Here is a 24,015-nt window from a genome sequence, read left to right on the forward strand (position 1 = left end):
GTGAGACATCTGAAATCACATCATTCTGATTACTGTTGTTCTCCTTCATGTGTTTAGCATTGCTGATATGTGCTACGAAACTGTATGAAGTGAGTTGTATGGTGGATGCACTAACTTTTCACGAATAAGACTCTACGTGGATGATTAAGAAGGAACGCTATCCAGCAATAGTTTTCTTTGGCAGTGACCTAAGTGGCTGTTGAAAGTCATAATTTTATGTGGTAACTGGCAGCTCTTTGCTGAACTAACTGTATGCTTCTCCTTAACATGTTCACTCTTTGCTCATACATTCAATGTCATAATCAATCTTAATTTGTTTTGTGTCCCATCAGATTACGTTCCAGTTGCGACATATTTTAAAGGCACGATGTGATCCCGTCCCAGCTGCTAACGGAGCAATACGCTTCCATTGTGACCCCACATTCTGGGCAAAGAATGTAGTCAATTTAGGTGAGAAAAAAACGTATAAAGTGTTTCTGGGGAGACTGGATTGTATGGGGAGTTTTCAATGTATTACCAGCGGGTATGAAACAGAATTAAATATTTTATCTTTTCTGTAGTTAGACCCTAAAGGCAGTCATGATGGAAAGAGCTTTGGTCACTGAAGGAACACAAGTGGACACTGAGTAGAGTCAAGCATGAGGATTTATTACGCACAGCACTGGTGGAGTGTCACTTCGCTTATTAGGCTCAGTGAGACACTGCTAAACAGTTGATTACAATAGATTATATGTGGTGTCAGGAGTGGAGAGAAGCGATGGGGTGGGAGTTTCTGAGCCGCTGGATAGGTTCTAGCAGCAAGATGAAATTAGCACAATAAACCAGTAGTCTAAAAGATTATACAATGGCTCCGCTCATAGCTCAAGTTAACATGTTTGCTAATGCACAGGTATTATCCCTGAAAATTCTCCTCTTGCAGTGTGTAAATTAAATCCTGATTTCAGGTCCATAGAAATGACTGTGGCTTTTTCCAGACAGGTTTGGCCCACAGGTACATTCCTGGAGGGTTTAAAGCAAAAAGAACAGTAAACAGTACACAGCAATGACTGTTTATGGTTACCCCTCCGTTTCTGCGAGCTGGGGTTGGCATCTGTGAGGGAGGATGCATCTGTGCAAGGGAGGATGCCATAATTCATGCTATCATGTTAGGCCTCTCCCTGAACTCTGGTTGGCATTTGGGGAGTATGTACCATTATCTTCTTCCTGCACCAGGAAGCAGACTTTAAGGCTCCTTTCAGCGAGTTGTGTGCCTGTAACTCCTGATAAGCCTCCCAATTACTGCTCTTCACCTGGAGTTATGCTGTCTCATCTTATTTTATGTATAGTAGAAACAAACAAAGTTGTCTCCTGTCTATCCCAGCTTTCTTAGCCATGTATTGTCCATTGTTAACTAAGCCTCATGCCTCAGACCAAGCCGTGGAATTTGGGCCTATGTGAAAGTTCTTAACAAAGACTGTGGTCAAGATCTTACATACATATTATTGGGATTTTGGCCCTTCAGTCACTTTGTATTCCATTTTAAGTATATGGTCACTGTAGCTGGTCACACTGATGCCTGGTGTCTTCTCTTCTTGGGCTGACCTTGCTTGCCTGTCCATTGATACAGGATCCCTCTTTTCCATGCAAGAGTAAGAGTCTGTCCAGTTTTGGTATGATTATCCCTTCCATCAAGATTTGCCTGCCATTTGGAGATTGAAATGCGCAAAACATTTGTGATGTGACATACTGTCTGATGGTGCCTGCTGGCTTCACTCTGTTTTCCTTTCACCAGCTGATGGAGAACCTCTTCTAATTGCTGAACCCAGACCTTTAGTTTGTAATTTTTAATAGACTTGTTCTGAAAACCTTTTCTTTTGGCAGGATTACCTAGTTTTAGATTAGGGTAAACTTGGTCAAAATAGGTTTCAGAGTAACAGCCGTGTTAGTCTGTATTCGCAAAAAGAACAGGAGTACTTGTGGCACCTTAGAGACTAACCAATTTATCTGAGCATAAGCTTTCGTGAGCTACAGCTCACTTCATCGGATGCATCTTCTGTATTTTCCACAGTATGCATCCGATGAAGTGAGCTGTAGCTCACGAAAGCTTATGCTCAAATAAATTGGTTAGTCTCTAAAGTGCCACAAGTACTCTTTTTTTTGGTCAAAACAGTGAAGCCTAAATACATTTCTACTAAGTGGGTTCTCTACATTTCTGGTCTATTTATTTGCATATTTACCTACCAAAGGGGCCTTATAAGGATGAACTCTTTGACCTTCTTAATTAGTTCTGTATCAGGAATAATATTAGATTTAGTTTTATCCAATCACTAGATGTTTTACTGTGTTTAATATGGCTTGAGCCAGTGTAACTCTTAAGAGGACTGGATGACCCAGATAACCTAGTTGACTGGTTCCAAGCTAGCCCATTAATTAATACACAAAACTTTGTAAAGTAATTTTGGTCGCTACCCATACAAAACCACAAAGGCAAAGAAATGGAAAGTTAAGCTTCCTGATAACATATAGCTTGTGGGTAAAGGACTACAGGGTTGACACCTTACGACTACACCGCAGACCATGCACTGCAGCTGTAACTTTGCCCCATTTTCAGTCATTCTTCTAACTGCACCCAGTTGCTAGATTTTTTTCCCCAGCACTATTAGTTGTGGATGTTTGATGTGATGGTTGCGGTGAGAGAGAGTAGTTTGGTAAAGGCGTTATGTGTAAAAGGGTTTAAGAAAGGTTGGCACCCTTGAGGGGCTAGAGTTAATGTTACAGTGCATGGCCTATGGGGTCCATTAGAGGTGGTGGTAAGGTATCTGCTTGTGGGTCAGAGCACGGGCTCATGTACTGGTAAGTGGCTTAACTTTTTGAGTTGTCAGGCAACACTAATTACTTACAAATGTTTTTCTATGATTAATTTCCTAATTTATGCTGCTTTGGGGGTTGGCTTTAGAGCAGGTGGGCACAGGCCTGAGGGATGGAAATTCAGCAAGCGTATCTATAGGTCCATGCGCAGCAGCTGATCGTTCTCTGTTGTGGGACAAAATCTGACCAGACGGTGTAGCTCTTCATGGCGAAGGTTTTGTGTGCACCCACTACCCACAACCCCAGCCCCACATCAACCAGCCAAGTTTGTATGTGCCCAGCCTCAGTCAATCAGGTTTGTGTGCACAACGAATACACTGTTACAATGTGAAAAATTGGTAAAAGTTACCCTTAAAAAAACTTTTCCCCTTACACCAGTTCTCCTCAGGGGCTACCTCTCAGCCAGGTTTTGTGAAGATTAGTCATCAATTAAAAGGACTATCAAAGAAAATTTCATCCAGAGCCCAAATTCAGAGGGTTCCTATTAACACTTTATGAAGAGAAACCAAAGAAAGCTGCACAGAAAATTCAAAGAGCATAAAAACGAATCCTGTGTGAAATTCCACATTGATAAAAAAGCAGGAATTTATATCCCATTTTAAACTCACTTTAGAGCAGATCCCAAACTATTGAGTTACCATAAGATGCCTCCATAATATTCTTTAGACTGTGTGAAGTGAGTTGGTGGAGTTCAGTACAGTTCATGGTGCATAAATTTCCACAATGTAAAAATCACTATCATATTGGTAAGGCCCTGCCAAATTCAAAGTCCATTATGGTCAATTTCACAGCCATAGGATTTGAAAACTGATAAATGTCACTTCACATGTTTACATCTGAAATTTCACAGTGTTGTAACTGTGGGGGTCCCAACCCAAAAGGGGATGGGGGAGGGGGTGTCGCAGAGCTGTTGTAGGGGGGTCACGGGATTGCCAGCCTCACTCCTGTGCTGCCCTCAGAGCTGGATTCTGAAGGAAGCAACTGTGGCACTTCTTGCAGTCGCAGGAGGTTCGTGGAGGCGGGTCTGAGCCCACTCACGGCATGGACAAGTCCTGTCCCTCCCCATCCCAGCCAGAGCTAGGATCCCCCTAGGGCGCTCCTCAGTGGGCTTGGGTGCTCCTCAGTGCAAGGGGAGATCAGACCCACTTCCCCAAGCTGCCTCCAGCTGCAGGAACCGCTGGAGCTGCTGTCCAGTTGCAGAGCATCCTGCAACTGGGGGAGGCACCTGGAGGTGGGTCTGAGCTCCCCCCGAGAGTGGCTGTGCAGGGCACTCGTAGCCGCGGGGGAGATCGTGATGCATTTTCCATTGCCGTGAAATTGGTAGGGTCCCACATATTTGTTAGTTCTCAGCAGCAGCCAAGGATTTGAATGGACACAAGAATCTACTCTTGTATTTAGAGGCAATCTCTCCAAAGCAGAGCCAAGGCTTGGTCTACACTTGATAGTTATACCAATGCAGCGTTTTCAGTTTTTTAGATATAGTTATATGGATACGCGTCTGAGTGTAGATGGAGTTATAGCAGTATAAAAGAGGTGCCTTATACCAATATAGTTATTCCCCTTCCTGCACGGGAATAGCTATTCTGGTATAAAGCACCTTTGTGCTGAGATAATTGTGCTCACACTAGCAGGATTGTACTGGTATAGTTTGGTATAACTTTCTAGTGTAGACAAGTCCTAAGGCACAACAGATAGTGCCCATTCTGCCCAAAATGTACCTCTTCCCAAAATAAATGTTAAGACTTCAGTCTGAAAGTCTTTTACCAAGCCCCAGTCTGTTATAGAGGATATAATTGGGGGGAAAAAGTTTAGTGGTATAAACTTGTAGGTAACTTTATCTGACCTGCAATTATTGTGGAGTGATGCTGCTTTATCCTGCTTTAGCGTAAAAACTACGCCAGCTGAGTAACAAGACAAGCTCAGCCCTGGCTAGCCTGCATCTAGACTAGATCAGAGATACTTGCAAATGGCTGTCGAGGAATTTACATTTTAATTTAGACTTAAATTGCTTCCTTCCTTTAACGTAAAATACTGAGAAAACTGAAGTAAAAAATTCAGAGATTTCTGTTTCGAATCTTTATCAGCCATTGAGTTAAAGTGGAAATTTTGTACTTCACCAGCTTGCTTTTTCTCTATTCCTTAGGTAACCTTGTTATTGAAAATAAACCAACCCCTAGCTACACTCCTAATGTAGTAGTTGGACAAGTTCCTCCAGGAACAAACCACATCAACAAAGCCCCTGGACAGATTAATCTAGCACAGCTGCGGCTCCAGCATATGCAACAGCAGGTGTATGCACAAAAACACCAGCAATTGCAACAAATGAGGATGGGACAACCAGCTGGGCCTCTTCCTAGGCAAGCAGGCCCTCAGATGTTACAGCAACAGGCAAGTTTCCTGAATACCTTACCTTACATTGCAGTGTAATGCTAAGACTTAACTCTGCTCCTCTCTGACATGAGCAGATACCTACTTATATTGTACAGAATTAAATTAAAATGTATGAGCAGTCTAGTCTTATGAAATTTGACATGCTTTATTTAAATAGGGCAATGACTGGCTTTTTCTAGAGATTATGGAAATCAGTAATTGCATCTACTTCTATGGAAAAAGGTTTGCTTCTCGTTTTCTTGTTAACAGCAGGAATTTTTTAAAAAAACAAACTCTTGTAGCCTCCTAGGTTGATCAGCATGCAGACCATGCAGAGGGGTAACTTGAACTGTGGGGCTTTCCAAGCACACCAGATGAGAATGGCTCAGAATGCTGCTCGTATTCCAGGAATACCACGCCATAATGGACCACAGTACTCAATGATGCAGCCGCACCTTCAGAGACAAGTATGTACTATGCATACCTTTTTTGTGCCCCAGCATACTAACCTTTCATTTAAAAACTTACTTAATTCACTGATCACTATCTGCAGATTTGTCAGTTCTCATATAGATAGGAAAGTGTGTGTGTGAAAATACATGAATGTATATATTTCCGCTGTATGTGAACTACACTTGTGAGTGGCTAACCTTTTTCATGTCACGTGCTGGCTGATATTTCAAAGTTACGTAAGTGTGAAAAATCTAATAATTTCCATTGTTTTCATTCTGCATTTTCGTCAGCTAAGAAGCTGAACCACGAATGACTCATTGCACTTTGTGGTGGCTGGGCAGCTGCTGAGTTTCTTTTTCAAATTATTGCATGAATAAAAATGTTCATGATTTTTGTAAAACATTTTCTAAACTAAATGTTGGTCCTGAGCTACAATGGCTGTGACACTATATATCTGCAAAAAAGTGGTGCAGACCTTTCATAAACATTCAGAATAAAAATATCTGTAATAATGGGAGTTTGCTCAATTAGAAAAGCAGAAGGGAAGAATTTTTCAAAAACATAACCTGTTTATTAATGCTTTTAAAACAGCACAACTATGAATATTGTGCAAATGCAGTTTCTGCTAAAGTCATCCCTAGATTAAAATGCTGCATTTCTAAGAAAATACCTCTTCCCCCCCTCTCTCCCCCATTCTCCTCCCCCCCCCCCCCATGTGCAACAGTAAGGATCTAGACAGGAGGCCATGGGAAATCCACACTGTACACCAGTATCTCTAGCGATTCAGAGTTGTTGTTTCTTTTTTTCCCCGTTCCATTCTAATGTTCAGTGCTGGTTGGTTGTTTACATTGCGTTAGATTGTAATTTTCATACAGAAAAGGGACTGCATATTTCCTGCAAACATTGCTAAACTAGATTGAGACTAGCTGGTTGGGTGTCGGGGACCAGCATGTAGTTTAAAGTCCTATAATTTTGTACCCAAGGTGAATATTTTGCTGCCTTTAGCCCTAACACAATAGTTGTCTATTTTTCCTGACTTTTCCAACAGCATTCTAACCCAGGGCATGCCGGGCCCTTTCCAGTTGTTTCAGTGCACAACACTACTATCAATCCAACTAGTCCTACGACAGCTACCATGGCAAATGCAAACCGTGGTCCAACAAGTCCGTCTGTTACAGCAATAGAACTTATTCCTTCAGTCACAAACCCAGAGAATCTACCTTCCTTGCCAGATATTCCACCCATACAGGTTAGTGCAGAAAATCCGCTCATTCTGCTATAGATGAGGTGATCACTAACTTTCCTTCATTAAAATCTTTTTTTCTTCATATGTTTTTTGTATTTGCACCATTACTTGAAGACTGTAATAAGGCTGTTACTGTTTGAGATCATTCTAAGTAGTAAGAACTGGAATTTGAAGTCTTGTGTTGGATATACCAACTGTTGAACCATCCAGCGCTGATCTACTCAGCTTTTAGATACAGCATACTAATGTTAAATTAGGCAGCGCTTCATGGAGTGATGTAATGCTTGATACAAAAAATTGACACCAAGGCACACTTGGAGTCACAAGAAAATGTCAGTCTTAGGTGGCTGTTTTCAGTAACTTATGGCTTGTCTACACAGGAAAGTTATACTGGTATAATTATGCTGGTATATAAACCAATAGTTATTTAAATGCCCAAAACTTGAATACAGAGCTAAGGTTGTTAATGGTGCCTCATGTCGTTCCAGAATGTGCAGAGTAGCTAAAAACAAACTCTGAAAAGAAGGAAATATTGAGTTAAGATTGCATGGTGGGGGTTTATTTTAACTCTGTCCTGTTTGAGCCAAGCCCTAACACACCAAAAAAACATACTCATCACTGTGCCCTCACAGATGCTAGAGAACATGTAACCATAATATGTCCCCTTCAGCCATTCCATTACTGTGACAACAGACTGCCTGGAAACCCTCTTGCTCGAACAGACCCCTAATCTTGCTGCACATGTACGTTTCACTCTTTTAGGTATGTCAGTTTGGCACACACTGATGTGGAATTACAAACGTCACCATTAACTTTTTTGGTATTGCTTCCCCAGTACTACCTGAGAGAGATCCTGAGCAACTGAGATCAGTTATGGGAGGATCATAGTTACAGTTTAAGTCCAGTTGTGTGCAAAAAAAAAAAAAAAGTAAAAGATCATTTTGTAAAATGCTGTTATGTTTTTGGGGGGCTGTCTCAGGCTCCACTGGCTCAAATGACCCCAAACTTGGTCAGCTAACACTATCAAGCACCTCTGAGACACAGCAAGCTTAAGACAGTGAGCACTTGGATTTTAGAGCACTTAGAATAGACCACCTTTAAACAGAAAGCAATGCTGAACCTTGACTATAGCAAAGCTGGTGCTCTAATACCGGTAGAACTCCCCATGTGGTCACTCTCATTCCAGTCCGGGTGGCTTTTTTCAGTTTAGCTTAAACCCCTTTCAGAATGACCTAAACTACATAAAAAGGCACTCTTCTAGAATGAGAGAAATGTAGGGCTTGAAGGGACTTCAGCAGTTGATCTAGTTCTTCCCAATGCTGACATAGGATTTAATGTACCCCCGTGTAGGGGGATAAGCTATATTGGTATAACTATATCCATTTAAATTCCCACCTTAGCTTACTTCAGAATAGCTTTTCCATATAGACAAGCCCTAATTTAACTAGAGCCTATTTTGCTATTGCTCATCAAATCAAGTAATTTACTTGCCTAAAAGCATATCAGGAAACAGAGAAATGTGCATAGGCTCAAGGACACCTATGGCACATTTTTGAGGTGGTTAAATTGGTCTGCAGCGCTGAAGCTCATTGTTGTTGAGCCACTGGAAAAGAAGAGCTCACTAGACTATGGCCTTGCAGTTTTAAACAAATTTTATGGCCACCAAGATAGAAGGGTCTGATGGTAGGATATACCGTAACACAAGCTTAACTGGGTGACTTTGGGGTGTTTTGAAAACGTAAAGTCTTGTATAAATGCTACGTGCACCTCTCATTGTGTTCGCAAAAAGAAAAGGAGTACTTGTGGCACCTTAGAGACTAACCAATTTATTAGAGCATAAGCTTTCGTGAGCTACAGCTCACTTCCTCAGATGCATATCGTGGAAACTGCATCAGATATGCATCTGATGAAGTGAGCTGTAGCTCACGAAAGCTTATGCTCTAATAAATTGGTTAGTCTCTAAGGTGCCACAAGTACTCCTTTTCTTTTTGCGAATACAGACTAACACGGCTGTTACTCTGAAACCTCTCATTGTGTTAACCTCCAACAGATCTTTCTTCCTTTAGAGAGATAGGGTATGAAACTACTGTTTCCTAATTCATGACTACTCTTATAATTGTTGGCTTTAGTCCGTGGTTCTCAAACTTTTGTACTGGTGACCCCTTTTGCACAGCAAGCCTCTGCATGAGACCCCCCCCCCTTATGAACTTAAAACAATTTTTTATATATTTAGCACCATTATAAATGCTAGAGACAAAGTGGGGTTTGGGGTAGAGGCTGACGGCTTGCAACCCCCCATGTAATAACCTCATGACCCCCGAGGGGTCCCAACTCCCAGTTTGAGAACCCTTGTCTTTAGTGAAACTGAGAGTGATGATGATAAAATAATTTTTTAGTCAAAATAGATATTTATTTACAGGTTACTAGGTTTTTTTATTTTATAGTTTTAAATTGTACTTGTTCTAATTTTCCTGTTAGTAAGAATTCAAATTTTACATAGGTCTTTTTTTCTGTTGAAGTTTTCACACTTCATTATTGTTTGCTGAAAAAGAGAAGTCTAGTGTGTCATTAGCATCCTTATTGTGAGAACAACACAAACTCTTACAATATTGATAAGCAAATAGCTAGTGCTATATTTTTGTAAAATTCAAATAAGATAAATACTGGGAGGATAGCATTTTTTAAAAGCATTTATAATTTAATCATTATATATTTATAATCTGAAGTTGTAATATAAATTTTCTAATTGATTTTACGGTCTCAACCTGATTTAATCAAGGACCTAAAAAAAAGTCTAATGAATTATATCAGTCGATTTAAATTGCTCCACTATGGTGAAATGAGTTTCTTTCTTATATGGTGAAGACATTTAAGTGAATAATTGAAAGGCCAACTTAAACACCAGGCCCCCTAATATGCTTGCCAGTGAGTCTTGACTATTAAGACTAAAATTAAAGCATATCCGAGAATCACAAATTCTGGTACTGTTTTTATTAGGTTTTGTCCATTGTTCAGCATTATCAGGTGTAAGAAATTAACTTGCAAGTACAGAAGTGTTTTCTGAATGGAGGTTGTAATTCTTAGAAGATGAGGATTCAGAATATATTGTGAATCAATATTGCTTATCTTTATTAAGTGGTAGTAATTGTGTAAGTGTTTCTCATAAGTACTGATGAGTTACACTGGTAGAAAACCATTTTCAAATTTAAATTTGGTAAAACAGTTCAGCTAATCTAACATGCATGTATATTTACATGTGCATATAGATGAAAAACTGTTAATGGTTTAATCTCATTTGACTTCCCCAGCTCAAATTTGTTTTTGTTTGATTTGTTTTCAGCTGGAAGATGCTGGTTCAAGTAATTTAGATAACCTACTAAGTAGATACATCTCAGGCAGTCACCTACCCCCTCAGCCTACAAGCACCATGAATCCTTCCCCAGGACCCTCAGCCCTGTCTCCAGGATCATCAGGTAAGCGGGAATGAGGGTGGTAGGTATTTTTGATATTTTAGGCTTAAAACAATTGGTAAGTGATTTCCCCAATGTACAAGAAAGTAATATTCCTCTCCTTTTTTGGTACGTTCACCCAGAGGTTCTCTCAACAATGTTTTTGGTGGCTTCAGAGTTTGGCCACCAACTCTTGCTGGTGGCTGCTCTGACAATTTTTCCTAAAATACTTAATTAACTTTAGGAAAAACAAATATGCACATATACATGTCCAAATCATTGCAATTTATTGAAGCTGATTTTTTTGCAGACTCAATAATAAAAAATAATGTACAGTTGTCTCTGTTCTTTACTGGACCTAAACAGAAACACAAATAAAATGCTTTACATGTTTTGCTATTTTTAGTTGATTTTTTTTTTAAGACTTGTTATCTAGTAAATCTGCTACTGTGAAAAGTGATATTTGTATATTATCACTTTTCACAGCAGATTTACTCGGCCCCTGCAAGCTGGGGGACACATTAAGCCAAAGGTGGGGAGGGAGGTGGAGAGGACCTGTGTGGGTGAGCCCGGGGCTGGAGCCCGAAACACTGCAGCTGGGAGAATGGAGCCTGCTGCCACATGGCCGGAGCCGCCACCACCCCAGGGCTGAAGCCGGAAGCCCAAGCCCAACTGCCCCTCGGGTGGTGGGGAACTCTCAATGGTTGCCTGCTGCTAGTGTTTGTGGCTCCAGAATGGGGCGGGGACCTGCCCCTGCTGGTGGCCCTGGTGGAGGGGCTGTTGCTTTGCGCCCTCCCCTCCCCCCCATATCACCACCAAGCAGGCTGTGGCTGCAAGAAAAGCCCGTGGTGGCCACATTTGAGAAACACTCCGCTAGACTTTGGTCATGAACTTGCCTTTCCTTGTAAATCAGTCCCTCTAGCACCCTACCCTTTTTCCCCCAAACGATGTTTTTATGTGAAGGAAGTGCCCAAAAGGGAACACAGTATTCCAGAGGCCCAGAGAGGGTCCAGCACGTTTCTGTGCTGTGACGTTAGACCTCTGTGTTCCTCAAAAGTCCATTGGACCTTTTTGTTACCATATCACCTTGCAGACTTAGCTCTGAGTCCACAGTTCAGTTGGAATGATTTGACTTATGAAGCTCCAGTCCATTCCAGGTTTTGTGAAGGGAACTTACCGAATTTCATTAGATACCCTGCTTAGGGAGAGATCCAGAGTTACGTAAGGAGTTTGCTATTTGCACAGTTCTTTTAGAAGTACATATAATTTTGAACCAAGCTTTTGTTCTGCATCTGAACAAATTACATTACTGAAATCACCTAACATTCCATAATGCAAATGGCTATTTCAGAAATACTGGTCACAAGAAAAACAGGTTTCAGCAATTCCATACAGGTCTTTCCATCATTTAGTTCTTTCCCTGCAGCCTGCCAAGCTAGCTTGGTCTGAATTGTGAGTTAGTGTATGCTTACAGTATAAATGTATTTTCTCTAAGCTCACATACAAAACGCATGCTGTGGGTCTACCTTTCTGCTGACTTTATTTGCAATAGCGAACAATCCAGCTGTTTTAAAACAGATGAGTAGAAAGTTGGTCCTGAAACATGGGTTGAAAATAAGACTAGAAACTTAAAACACAAGTGACAACTTTTGTTCAGAGACTAACATTTATTTGCAACGTGTGGTGGTGATGACCAGATCAGGATAATTCATAGATGATAAAAAGAGGCATTTAGAATATTGGTCTCTTTTATATTTGTATTAAATTAAGTAGTTACTGGGATTATAAATGAAAAGGCAATTGACAAACTAACGCAAACATGCCAGATTCTGTATCAGATCTGCTTTTTTATGTTTGAGCCAAGGACTAAACTAGCAGTGGTTCTCAACCAGGGATACATGTACACCTGGGAGTACACAGAGGTCTTTCAGGAGGTACATCAAGTCATCTAGATATCTACCTAAAGTAACTCCTCGCTTAACATCGTTCCAGTTAACGTTGTTCCATTGTTACATCGCTGATCTGTTAGAGAACATATTCATTTAAAGTTGTGCAATGTTTGCTTAGAACATTGTTTGGCTATTGGGGGCTTGGAACCAGGGTGGGCTGGCAGCCCCCCATCAGCTCCCCTCCACACACATACACACACCCCAGCACCTCCATCCGCCAGCAGACCCGCAGATCAGCAACACCCCACCCCCCGCCTGCAGCAATCAGCTGTTTCACGGTATTCAGGAGGCTGGGGGGGAGTGAGGGGCGGGCCTGGGGCAGAGCCAGGGTTTTAGCACCCCTCCCTCCCCCCCCAGCACTTTGGAAAGAACAGCAAGAGGAGCAGCCGGACAATCCACCCTCTTTCACCCTCTGACTGCACCACGTCAGCCAAACTTCACAATCAACACTGCTGGGTAGTTTAAAATTGTTTAGAACTTATACTGCATATGTATATGTCATCTTTTTGTCTGGCAAAAAAAATTTCCTTGGAACCTAACCCCCCTATTTACATTCATTCTTACGGGGGAAACTGGATTCGCTTAACATTGTTTCGCTTAGTTGTGTTTTCAACGTAACTACAACGTTAAGTGAGGAGTTATTAGTTTTACAACAGGCTACATAAAAAGCCCTAGGGAATTCAGTACAATTTCATAAAATTTCATACAGACAGTGACTTGTTTATACTGCTTTATATACTATACACTGAAATGTAAATACAATGTTTACATTCCAATTAATTTATTTTATAATTACATGGTAAAAATGAGAAAGTCAGCAATTTTTCAGTAACTATGTGCTGCGACACTTGGGATTTTTGTTTGATTTTTGTAAGCAAGTAGTTTTTAAGTGAGGCGAAACTTTGGGTACGCAAGACAAATCAGATTCTTGAAAGGGGTGCAGTAATCTGGAAAGGTTGATAGCCAGTGGACTAAAGGATCACTGACTTGCATGAATCACTGACTTATTCCATTTAGCATCACTTTCAATTATGTTGTTGTAGAATACTAGTTATATGTAACCTACGGTAGATATTTATGAAAAGTGATTTATACTTTTTCAGGGTTATCCAATTCCCACACCCCCGTGAGGCCACCCAGCACTTCCAGCACGGGCAGCAGAGGCAGGTGAGTGTGTTCTTAGTTAACAGTGTGTGGCTGAAAAATCAAATGTAAAGAACATGTTAAAGTTTAAACTAAAATCAACAGCAAGTCACTATTAGCTACTGTTATAACTATGACCTCTTAATTGAAGTGAATACATACAGGAAAATAATTATTGAAAAATTATGTTGCCAGATGTCTGTCCTTGTATTTTGTAAAATGTAGACATCAGAAAATTCACAGTAATAGCTTTGGCTTTGAAACATTCCCTTAAATTGTTTTAAACATGGAAATGTAGGACTGGAAGGGACCTGGAGAGGTCAAGTCCACGCTGCGCTGAGGAGGCAAAACCAAGTAAATCTAGATCATCCCTGACTAGTGTTTTGTCAGTTTCAATTGCAGCTAATCTTTCCATGTACTCTTGTCTTTCTAGCTGTGGTTCATCGGGCAGAACTGCTGAAAAGACTGGCATTAATTTCAAGTCTGACCACGTGAAAGTCAAGCAAGAGCCAGGGACAGAGGAAGAGATATGCAGTTTCTCAGGAGCAGTGAAGCAAGAAAAAACAGAGGATGGCAGGAGGAGTGCATGCATGGTAAAGTTGCCCTGTGCCCAATGGCATCTTTAAGAATTTGGAAATCCATAAAGGTGCCTCACAGCCCTGGAGACAAAAGGGCAAGATACCAGCCCCTAGTAACATCCCTAAACTCTGTTCTGTATGGGCCAGTTCGAGAGATGAGGGCATTTCAGTTTCCTTGATACCTCTGCTGAAACTGCAGCTAAGGCTGCCAACAGTGTTGATGGGTGTAGTGAGGTGGACATCAGTCTACTGGCAAAAAGACTAGGATTCCCACTTTTTTGATGCATGCCCCCATACAGATATCAGATTGTAGCAGTTTTGTTTGCTACTGAGCTGGGCTGGATTTGACCTAGTATCTTGTGCAAGGCGTCCTATCCTACCAAGTGTTACATATGTTGCTGTCAGGTAATACAGCAGTGAAAGCAGTACAGTAGAAACAAATCGGAGCTTAATCTCAAATTGGCATCTTACTTAGGACTTTATTCTGTCCTTTGGTATACATGCTGAACAGCTGATGCATCGAGCCAGAGGCAGGCTAGTCCCCCAGCTGGTGCTGTCTTTGGGATCTCAGTAAAACTGCCATCAAGGGTTTAGTATGTTTACCGTTTTTAATCTCTAGCTAATAAAAGCTTCTGATAATTCACTGGCATGTTCTCTCAGGATCAATCTACTGAATGTTTGTAACTCTATTAAAGTCCTATGCAATTTAGCATAAAAAATAAGGTATGCTTGTTCTCCATATAGTATGTAACTCAAATATCTGACAATGAATTGCCAATATTTGTTTGTTTTGGGAAGCATTTTAATTTGAAGTGCTAGTAAGCAGCAGATGGCTTCTGATTCCAACCATATGAGGAAAGATGTATTTGTAAAACTGATCTCTTTGCAGATTTTCATGCAGTAATTTTATTTCAGCTTAGCAGTCCTGAGAGCAGCTTGACACCACCTCTCTCCACTAACTTGCATCTGGAAAGCGAGTTGGAAGCATTAGGAAGTCTTGAAAATCATGTAAAAACTGAACCAACAGATTTAAGTGAAAGTTGCAAACAGTCTGGACATAGTCTTGTAAATGGGAAATCGCCAGTGCGAAGTCTAATGCATCGGTCAGCTAGAATTGGAGGAGAAGGCAACAACAAAGAGGATGATCCAAATGAAGACTGGTGTGCTGTATGCCAAAATGGAGGCGATTTGTTATGTTGTGAAAAGTGCCCCAAAGTGTTTCACCTCACTTGTCATGTACCAACACTTCTCAGCTTTCCAAGGTACCAGAAATTAAAATAATGTTACTGGTGCCCAAAAAGAGTTTTGTGGGCTTATTCACACAGTGAAACTCAGAATTGGGAACCTCAGTGCCCATGAATAGCATAAAAACTTCCCTAGCATGTATATTGTCTTTGTTCTTAGGATTTATTTTGCTTTATAGCTGTTCTGTGCTGATTCTGTCAATGTCAGTATTTTCCAGTGATTTTTAAAGTGGTGCACAGAGTGTTTGGTGCATACATGATTTAACACTTACACCATGGTAAATTCTACACTGGAGGAGTCTTTAATGCAGTACAACTTAACTTTTGAAAAGCATAGAAGCTGTAGAAACGTCATAGTGGTCATGTAGTAGACGTAATCTCTGGTGTCAAGTATTGGGGAGTAGCCGTGTTAGTCTGTATTCACAAAAACAACAAGGAGTCCGGTGGCACCTTAAAGACTAACAGATTTATTTGGGCATAAGCTTTCGTGGGTAAAGTTTTTTTTACCCACGTAATCTCTGGTGGATTCCTGGACTAATTGTCTCTCTTCCTATTTAGTGGGGAGTGGATATGTACATTCTGCAGAGATCTAAGCAAACCTGAAGTAGAATATGATTGTGACAATTTGCAACATAGTAAGAAGGGGAAAACAGCACAAGGCTTAAGTCCTGTGGACCAAAGGGTATGTGTCAAATACTGTAGGTATCTGCATCTAAAAACTGTCACCTTTGACTTGATTGATTGTTACTGGGCATCCCTATATTATCGCTGTACTTGTCCAGTGGGTTAAAATTTCTGTGAGCACACAACTAATAAAATTAATTCACATTTAAAAGTTAATTTTAATATACCTTCTACAAGTTTTTAATTGGAAGCTCTTTTGTGGATTTAACATGGATGTTTTAACCTACCTACATAACAATATGTAAATTTGATGCCTTAAATTCATGGGGAGACATGCTGATAGGTATTTCTAAGAGCAAGTATATGGCAAAATGTCTTGACTGTGTCCAAATGATTTCTAGCTTTATATATGGAGAATCAGGAGTTTTGAATCAGCAGTCAGAATAGTCCTTAGAACTTCTTCATCATGAATAAATTCTTCAGAGAAACTTACCAAAAAATTGAATTAAGGAAATGTTTGAGGGGAAATATTGAAAACAATTATTTGAATGGAATTTCAGATTTTTCATAAATCCAGAATTAAACGAATAGTTCAGACCGAAGTGTAGTTCCGTTGCATTTAACAATATGAATAGTAACAGTGTCATTGAACAGTTGCTCTGTTCTAATTTGGTTATTTAATGTATTGCCTTGTTCTGCAATTTTTGTTTTATTAACCCCAGCTTTCTTTTGGGGAAAGGAAAGCCAAAAAAAGGAGTCAAGAGCTTTTATATTAAGTATATTGTGCGAGCCAAAGTAAAGGCACTCTTTCCTTCTCCTCCAACAATATAGCACTCTATAAATGTTACCTTTTACACTCTTTGAATGAAGAGGCTTCTAGGCTTGTAGGACTTCATTTTCTACTATTGAGACTACATAATCTGAACCTATTTAAATTAGTTAAGTATCAGTTTTTAGACTGAGGATTAAAAAGAGATATTCACTTGAAGTTTTTTGTTCCTTTGCAAGAAATGTGAACGTCTCCTGCTTTACCTATATTGCCATGAGCTGAGCATTGAATTCCAGGAGCCAGTCCCAGCCTCGGTGAGTCTCCTGCTACATGAAACTGGGGAAAAAATAAAACGTCAGCAATGTCACCAAAAGACCACCGTCGTGACAAGTTTTGTTTTTTGGAATGAGTTGCTTGTTCTTGCCATATTTGTCATTGAGATACTTCTGGAGTAAAACAAGTCTGAAAATGTCACTGGTCTTATCTAGCATGGTACTTCTGAACCATTAAACCCATTAATTAAAAAAATCCTTCCCAATAGCAATAACTGAATGAACTGGAGAGGATTAGGGATATCTTATAAAATGCAAAATATTGTACCATTTATGCTTAGCAAGAGGCTTTAAAAGAAACATTTGAATTAAACCAAAAAATCTGATCTGCTTGGCAGTTTTGTATTTTGAGATGTAAAACAAGTTTATTTTAATTATTCTGGAAAAGATAGCGATGGTCTAATATCTTTATACACAAGTTTCTCTCCCGAATACTAATAACCGGCACTAAAATATAACAAAATACGTTGTGTTAATAAAACCTCCGATTGCCCTCTTTCCTTCCTTATGAACTGAGGTAGTTGCTTCTGATTGTTCCCTGTGTGTACATGCTATGATGGGGTTGGCTGGATGCTATTTTGATATTCTGATAAGTAGCTTTAATTCTCCTTTTGTGAAGTATAAAAATTGCATATCAATCTTTTTTGGTGGTTTGTGATTAGATGTATGCTTTCTTCACAGATACCAAACTACTATAAAATTATAAAGAAACCAATGGATTTGTCTACAGTAAAAAAGAAGCTGCAAAAGAAACATTCCCAGCACTACCAAACTCCTGACGACTTTGTGGCAGATGTCCGGCTGATCTTCAAGAACTGTGAAAGGTTTAATGAAGTATGTTAACTTCCAAACTGTAAACATTTTTGGATTGAGATTTATGCTGATTCCACAGCTGCCTCACACAGAACTCCAGTTTTCAGTCTGTGGGAGTTCCATGTGTGGAGCAGATGCAGAGTCGGACCCTTTATAAGTAAATACAAACCAAGTAATGACAGATCTTGCCTACGGTTTTAGTTAGAAGAGGCTATAAAGTCCACTGAAGGAAAACTTTTACATGTGTTTGTGGGAAGTCGTGAACTCTGCAATAGCTGTACTTAGGGATTAAATTCATGATGTGAGGGAGCAGTTATTTGCTAAGGCATTCTGGCTGGCGCATCTTGACTGGATTGTGGCTGTTGCTGAGACCTGTGGTGTGGTGTAAATTGGGCAGTCCTCCAAAATATTCCAAATGGAATATACCATTAATGCTTATCAATATTATGCCATAAACTTGTACCGCTAAGGAAAAAAGCGTATCTAGAGAGAACCCCCTACTGGTTGTCTCTTCCTGAGCTCCCAGAATCAGGCTTTCATAACTGTAAGCAGAGCCCCAAAAGTCTTTCTGTTAGTCCCCAAAAGATCTGGCCGTTCTCTCTCCGTCTGGCTCATAGATGTCTAGTCTGGCACAGAAGCAGACCTTAAATGGGTAGTCCGCACAGGGATGTAAAACTTTTCTGAGGAATGTGGATAGATGCTCCAGTAGCTGTGGGAAGAACTCGCTCACAGGAAGAGCTGAAGAGTGTGAATCCCTAGTGGGGAGGTCCCACTTCAGGTGGTGTAGAGCGTATAACCGTAATAAAGTGGAACAAAGAAAAGGAAAATTTAATCTGAATGTCACAGAAAAGTCCTTGATGCTGAGCCCCCTGGAATAGTCCTGGAGAGAAGTGGGGGAGAATGACCATCTCTGGAACACTTAAAGCAAGATCACATGAAGGCCTGCAGAATGTACTGTAGGGAATGGTCTTGCATGGGCCCTAGTGATGGTGAAATGACCTTGATAGTTCTCTTCAATGTATAACTTCAGATTTCTGATGTTTAAAAAGCATTTCTGTCCTCTGCACAGAGAGAGGCCCTTTGGAGCAATCAAACCTATGTTTAAAACTGACTGAGCCTCATGTAAAATACTGGAATAGTGAAAATAACAGTTAAAAACAAGTTTCAGAATGAGGCACTTTTGCACAATAGACTTAAACACATGCACTTTGAACTTGAGCTCTTTATAACTATCTGTCAGGTGAATTTCATGCTATGATCGTGGCCACCTTGTGGACCCTCCTCCCATGCATTAACAGTTTTAGTTCACATTGATGTAGTCCTCTTTGAAACAGAGCTAGATCAAAGCAAACTAACCAACGTTTAATATAGGGCAACAGGGTCCACATGAAAAGTTCATTAGTTGGCTTTAAACTAGTCTCTTTCAAAGAGGACTAGATCACAGTGAACTAATGAACTGTTAATGTGTGGCAGCAGGGTCTATATAAATAGCAAAATTTACAGATCCATGATAGTGGTGACCACCATGATATAAACCAGATCCTTACTCATGACACAGGTTCAGATATAGTTCATGCATTTTTATAGCTTGACACATGAAGGTAATCAAAGTGGAAATGGATCCACAAGAATGCACTCTCATTTCTTTTATAGAGAAGATTTATGCAGGAGCTCTTCTGTTATGATTGAAGCATAGAGCACTTACTTTCCATGATAACATTCTGGGCAACTGAGCTTTATAATAAAGGAATGTTGTCATGAGCGTTTATTATAATGTGTTTTAACATGACCGGGAGCCGCTTATTATACGATGGTTTCATATCTTGCCAAAGGTTCATGAACCATAGATTTTTGAACCGGCCTTATAAAGAGGGTGACCTATACAACACTGAATTTTAGAACTATACTTATCTGGTCATAACAATCTGTTTTTCCTGTTATGGCTAACTTTAGTCATCCAACCCTATGCAATCTCATAACTTTAGAAAGGATTATAATTTCATTTTTTTTGACTCTGGTATCCTTTTTAGATGATGAAAGTTGTTCAAGTTTATGCAGAAACACAAGAGATTAATTTGAAGGTAAGCGTTTCAGACCACGCACACTTGGTGAAGGGATGTGCATTACCAACAGGTGAATATTCCTTTTTTTTTTTTTTTTTATTTGCAGGCTGATTCAGAAGTAGCACAGGCAGGGAAGGCAGTTGCGTTGTACTTTGAAGATAAACTTACTGACATCTACCCAGACAGGACCTTCCAACCTTTGCCTGAATTTGAGCAGGAAGAGGATGATGGTGAAATAACTGAGGACTCCGATGAAGATTTTATACAGCCGCGTAGAAAACGTCTAAAATCAGATGAAAGACCAGTGCATATAAAGTAATCTGATGATACGGACCTAAACCTATTGTAAAAACTGTTATTTAAGTGTTCCTGGAATATCATCATGCCTTCAGTGGTCATTTTGAAGAAGCTGATAGCTTTTAGACAGTATTAGATTACAATAACTGTGTACAGAAACATTCTTGTCAAAGGGGGAAAAGTTCGGTTGTAATTTTTTGTGGGGTTGGATTACTTGGAATTCCCTTTTCTTTTCCCGAGGACACTCTTGGCATGTTCTCACAGTTGGAGGTGAGTGAATGTTGATAAAGATGCAGAGCTGATATAGGATGCTCCTTGTACAGATAAGTGGACTGTCATGCTGCTTAGTGAACTTTTCTGCAAGACTGGACCAATACAGCAACTGTATATCACTTTCATGATGGACTGCTGTCTAAACTGTAAGAAACTTTGCTAAAAAATCCCCTCTTGTGTGAACTTATAAGTGTGAATTGCATCATTGCTTTTATCACCTTCTCATTTAAGTGATGTTGTGAGTAACTGATCTTCTGTGTTAATTCAAATATCTAGATTCTGCTTTCTTTACAACATTTTATGTATAGAAACATTACAAATGATCATTAAACTGTTCTAAATTGGCAAGTGCAGGAGTGTGAGTTCTTAATACACGCAGGACTAGGCCTGGCTGCAATGAACGCTTTTCAGTAGGGTTCATACATAGTTATTAATGGAGTCCTATGCACAGAACACTTAAATTCATTTCTTGTTGGAATTCTTAAGATTTTATTGTCTCTTCCAAATCCCCCTGCAGAGGCAGATAGCGCCAATATTAGTTATATAATTTTCTGTACTTACCTATTTAGGCTGAGAAGATAACTGGTGACTTTCCAGTCTTCCCGAATATCCGTTTCTGATAGACCACTATTGGCAAACAATAACCTGACTACCAAATGTGTAAAATTTTCTGTATTCACTTTCTTACTTGTAAATAGTGGACTGAAATTTTTTGCAGCTCAGCAACATTTGCTGAGCTGTTTTTAAGCTTATATGTATTCTTACTAATGTTCCTATCAAGAGCAGATTGGTAATATATGCTGTCTATTTCTATCATTGCATTCATATTGAGGTTCTATCTAATTTTATTAGAGAACCACTCAGAACTTTCTTCAGAAGCAGCTTATGAGTGAAATATCTAGAAAGATCAGAATAAACCTGTTGGAATTGGGTTACTTATCCAGCCACAAAATGGAGCACTTGCACAGACCAGGGTTTGAAATTTTGAGTGATTTCTGGTTGAATTCTGAAAATAGATCAGTCCCCATCCGAACTCTGTATAAAGTAGGCACCTCTGCTATACCTTCCCATTGAAAACTCCCTTGAGTGCAGCATTTGTGGGTAGACATACCCGCACAATGAACTGGTTAAACTTCCTCTACTGGCCTGATCTGCAAGGATTGGCACCAAGAAATGTAATTTTTAGCCTTTGTACAGATTAATCTTTTGTTAGAATAAGATGAAACAGTCCTTTGTGTGAACGCAGACCAGATCAGGGTGACCAGAATGTAAATTTGACATGAAATTTTGCTTAAATACAGCAGATCTGTGGCAAATGATTTTTTTTTAACATTCAGCATGAATGAGTCATATGACAAACTTTGCATGTAAAGAAAGATTTAACTTAACCATAAAGTAGAGGTAAATATTTTTAGCAAAAAATGTATTGAATCAACATAAATGATGCTCTAAAAAATTCTTTATGCAAAACACTTAGGATTAATTTTATATTTACATAGAAAAAAAATTAATTCACATGCGACTAAATCCCCTCTAAAATAATGAAAGGGATTTGAAGGCATTTACGGCTTTGTCTTACTTCCTTAGGTTACCTTAACTTTACACTTGAACAAAAGTGTTGGATCCTTTTGTTTTATTTTGTTCAAATGATGATTTCTCAAAGGATTTTGTCCCATTAAATGTAATCATTATAAACCATTTATATTTGAATGCAAAAAGTAGTTACTCAACTTCTTTAAAAATATACTTATGTACATTCATGTAGTGACACTTTGTTAAACCTTTGAGTGTCAGAAGAGAAGGATGGGAAGTATGCGTAGGAAATTCTAACCTTTTGGTAAGATTAGATCACTTAGTGACTACACTCATCACCTATTCCCTGTCAGTTTCTAGTTTATCTCAGAAAAACTTGTCAATTTGAAAAGGAATATTCACTATTGAATTAACAGTGGAAAATGAGATTTCGTGGATTGTCTTCAGTTTGTGTTGCCAGATTTTATGGCATTTAAACACTATGTTCTGCAGATGTCTTAACATTTTGATATAACCTCTCAGACACTTTAGATTTGTTCTGCTCCATATAAACAGGTAGACTCACTATGAGGAATTTTGTTAAACTTTAAAGTAGCCTGTATTCCATTAGTTCCATCTACAAACCACAGTTAGTGACATTGAACTTTGATCCTGGTCACAGTTCAAGTTTTATTCTTGCCCGTTATCCAGTTTTTCCTTTAATCTCTGCAGATGACCATAAAGATTATTGCTATTGATTATATGAAATTTGAACTGTTGGCAAGAAATCTTAAATTTTCTTAACTTGTGTACAACAAATTTAATGAACAGTCCAATCAAGTAAATGAGAATGAAGAACAATTCACTCAAGTAAATATTTTTCATTTTTTCTTTCCCTTTTGGTACTCCAAATATACTAAATCAGAGTAACTTTTTGGAATTAGCTAGGTTCCGTTCATAAAGGATGCTGACGGATATATAAGCTACATTAATCTGCTGCTTCTTCCCTTAGACTATGATCATAAATTTATCCTAGAACTGTTCAGAGTTCACTCAGCCAAAATGTATTTGTGCCGGTTTGCATATATTTTACTTAATAGCAAGTTGATTAATTTTGTATTAACATCTGGACACATTCGGAGCGGCCTCTGTTTGGCAATTGATAGGTACTGAAGGATGTGTGTGCAATAGATGCAAATAAAAGTTGTGAGCTACATTGGAATTTAGAACATGCCTTACATTAAGGTTAAGCCTTGTAGCAGATATTAGGGTGCACTGTGCATGCATCATAGTTTATCTGCACAGTTGCAATGTTCTAATGTGATAGCAAGAAGATATTTTGGCATGTGATATAACTATATGCTCTGATTTTTAAATGCTCCTGTAAAAAGATCATTCGCATCTCACTTTTTGTTGTAAATGGTTCTGCAGTTTAAGTTAATCCAAAAAAGTAAAAGGCAACTTGCTTTGAAACAGGAGTGAAAAGCGTACAGTGTGCTAATTGTGGACTTCTCAATTACCTCAGCAGGTATCCTGCCATGTAAATTACTAGTGATTAGTGTTAATTTAACCAGCTACATAGGTTCAGGTCTCTTACTTAACTGTGCCCTGGAATTAAATGGCCTACCATGCAATGTTAAGGCTGAGTTACTATCCAAAAAGGTTGTTCCTCTAACTTTTAAAAGTACAAATGCTCTGTTAAGTGTAGATAGCTTGTTTCTTGTGAAATGTCACCATTAATACTATGTGGTATGGCACTGATGGTATGTCAACATACTCAACACTGGATCAGTGAAATGTTTTATAAACATTTCTGCAAGCTACCAGAACTAACTGAGATCTTTAAAATTAACCCAAACTTACCATTCTGTTGTATAACCCAGTTTATTAGCTGATCCTATTTAAGCTTAGGTAATGGCAACAGTGTTTTAAAGTTGCGTGTATGATGTACTGGATGTAGGCTATTTTTCTTGTTTTCTTATTCTCTTCCTTGGAAAAAGCAATAAAACTGCTTTGTCTGTTGCCTATTAGCATGACAGGAATCCTTTCCTTT

The 24,015-nt window shown here is 39.3% G+C and overlaps 1 protein-coding gene across 1 annotated transcript in view; it reads left to right on the forward strand.

The window, feature by feature from the left end:
• The window catches only part of TRIM33 (tripartite motif containing 33), an 81,041-nt gene extending 57,432 nt beyond the window's left edge, over nt 1-23,609 (forward strand). Inside the window, exons 8-20 of the mRNA XM_073320068.2 lie at nt 333-450; nt 4,991-5,235; nt 5,520-5,684; nt 6,719-6,919; nt 10,257-10,389; nt 13,418-13,481; nt 13,891-14,050; nt 14,951-15,297; nt 15,838-15,961; nt 16,912-16,986; nt 17,686-17,838; nt 19,848-19,898; nt 19,987-23,609. Coding sequence (XP_073176169.1) covers nt 333-450; nt 4,991-5,235; nt 5,520-5,684; nt 6,719-6,919; nt 10,257-10,389; nt 13,418-13,481; nt 13,891-14,050; nt 14,951-15,297; nt 15,838-15,961; nt 16,912-16,986; nt 17,686-17,838; nt 19,848-19,898; nt 19,987-20,199 — 2,049 coding nt within the window. The 3' untranslated portion in view covers nt 20,200-23,609. The remainder of the gene's footprint in view (nt 1-332; nt 451-4,990; nt 5,236-5,519; nt 5,685-6,718; nt 6,920-10,256; nt 10,390-13,417; nt 13,482-13,890; nt 14,051-14,950; nt 15,298-15,837; nt 15,962-16,911; nt 16,987-17,685; nt 17,839-19,847; nt 19,899-19,986) is intronic.
• Nucleotides 23,610-24,015: the final 406 nt, after the last annotated feature.

Source organism: Lepidochelys kempii, chromosome 21 (genome assembly GCF_965140285.1).
Source record: "Lepidochelys kempii isolate rLepKem1 chromosome 21, rLepKem1.hap1, whole genome shotgun sequence".
Classification (NCBI taxonomy): Eukaryota; Metazoa; Chordata; order Testudines; family Cheloniidae; genus Lepidochelys; species Lepidochelys kempii.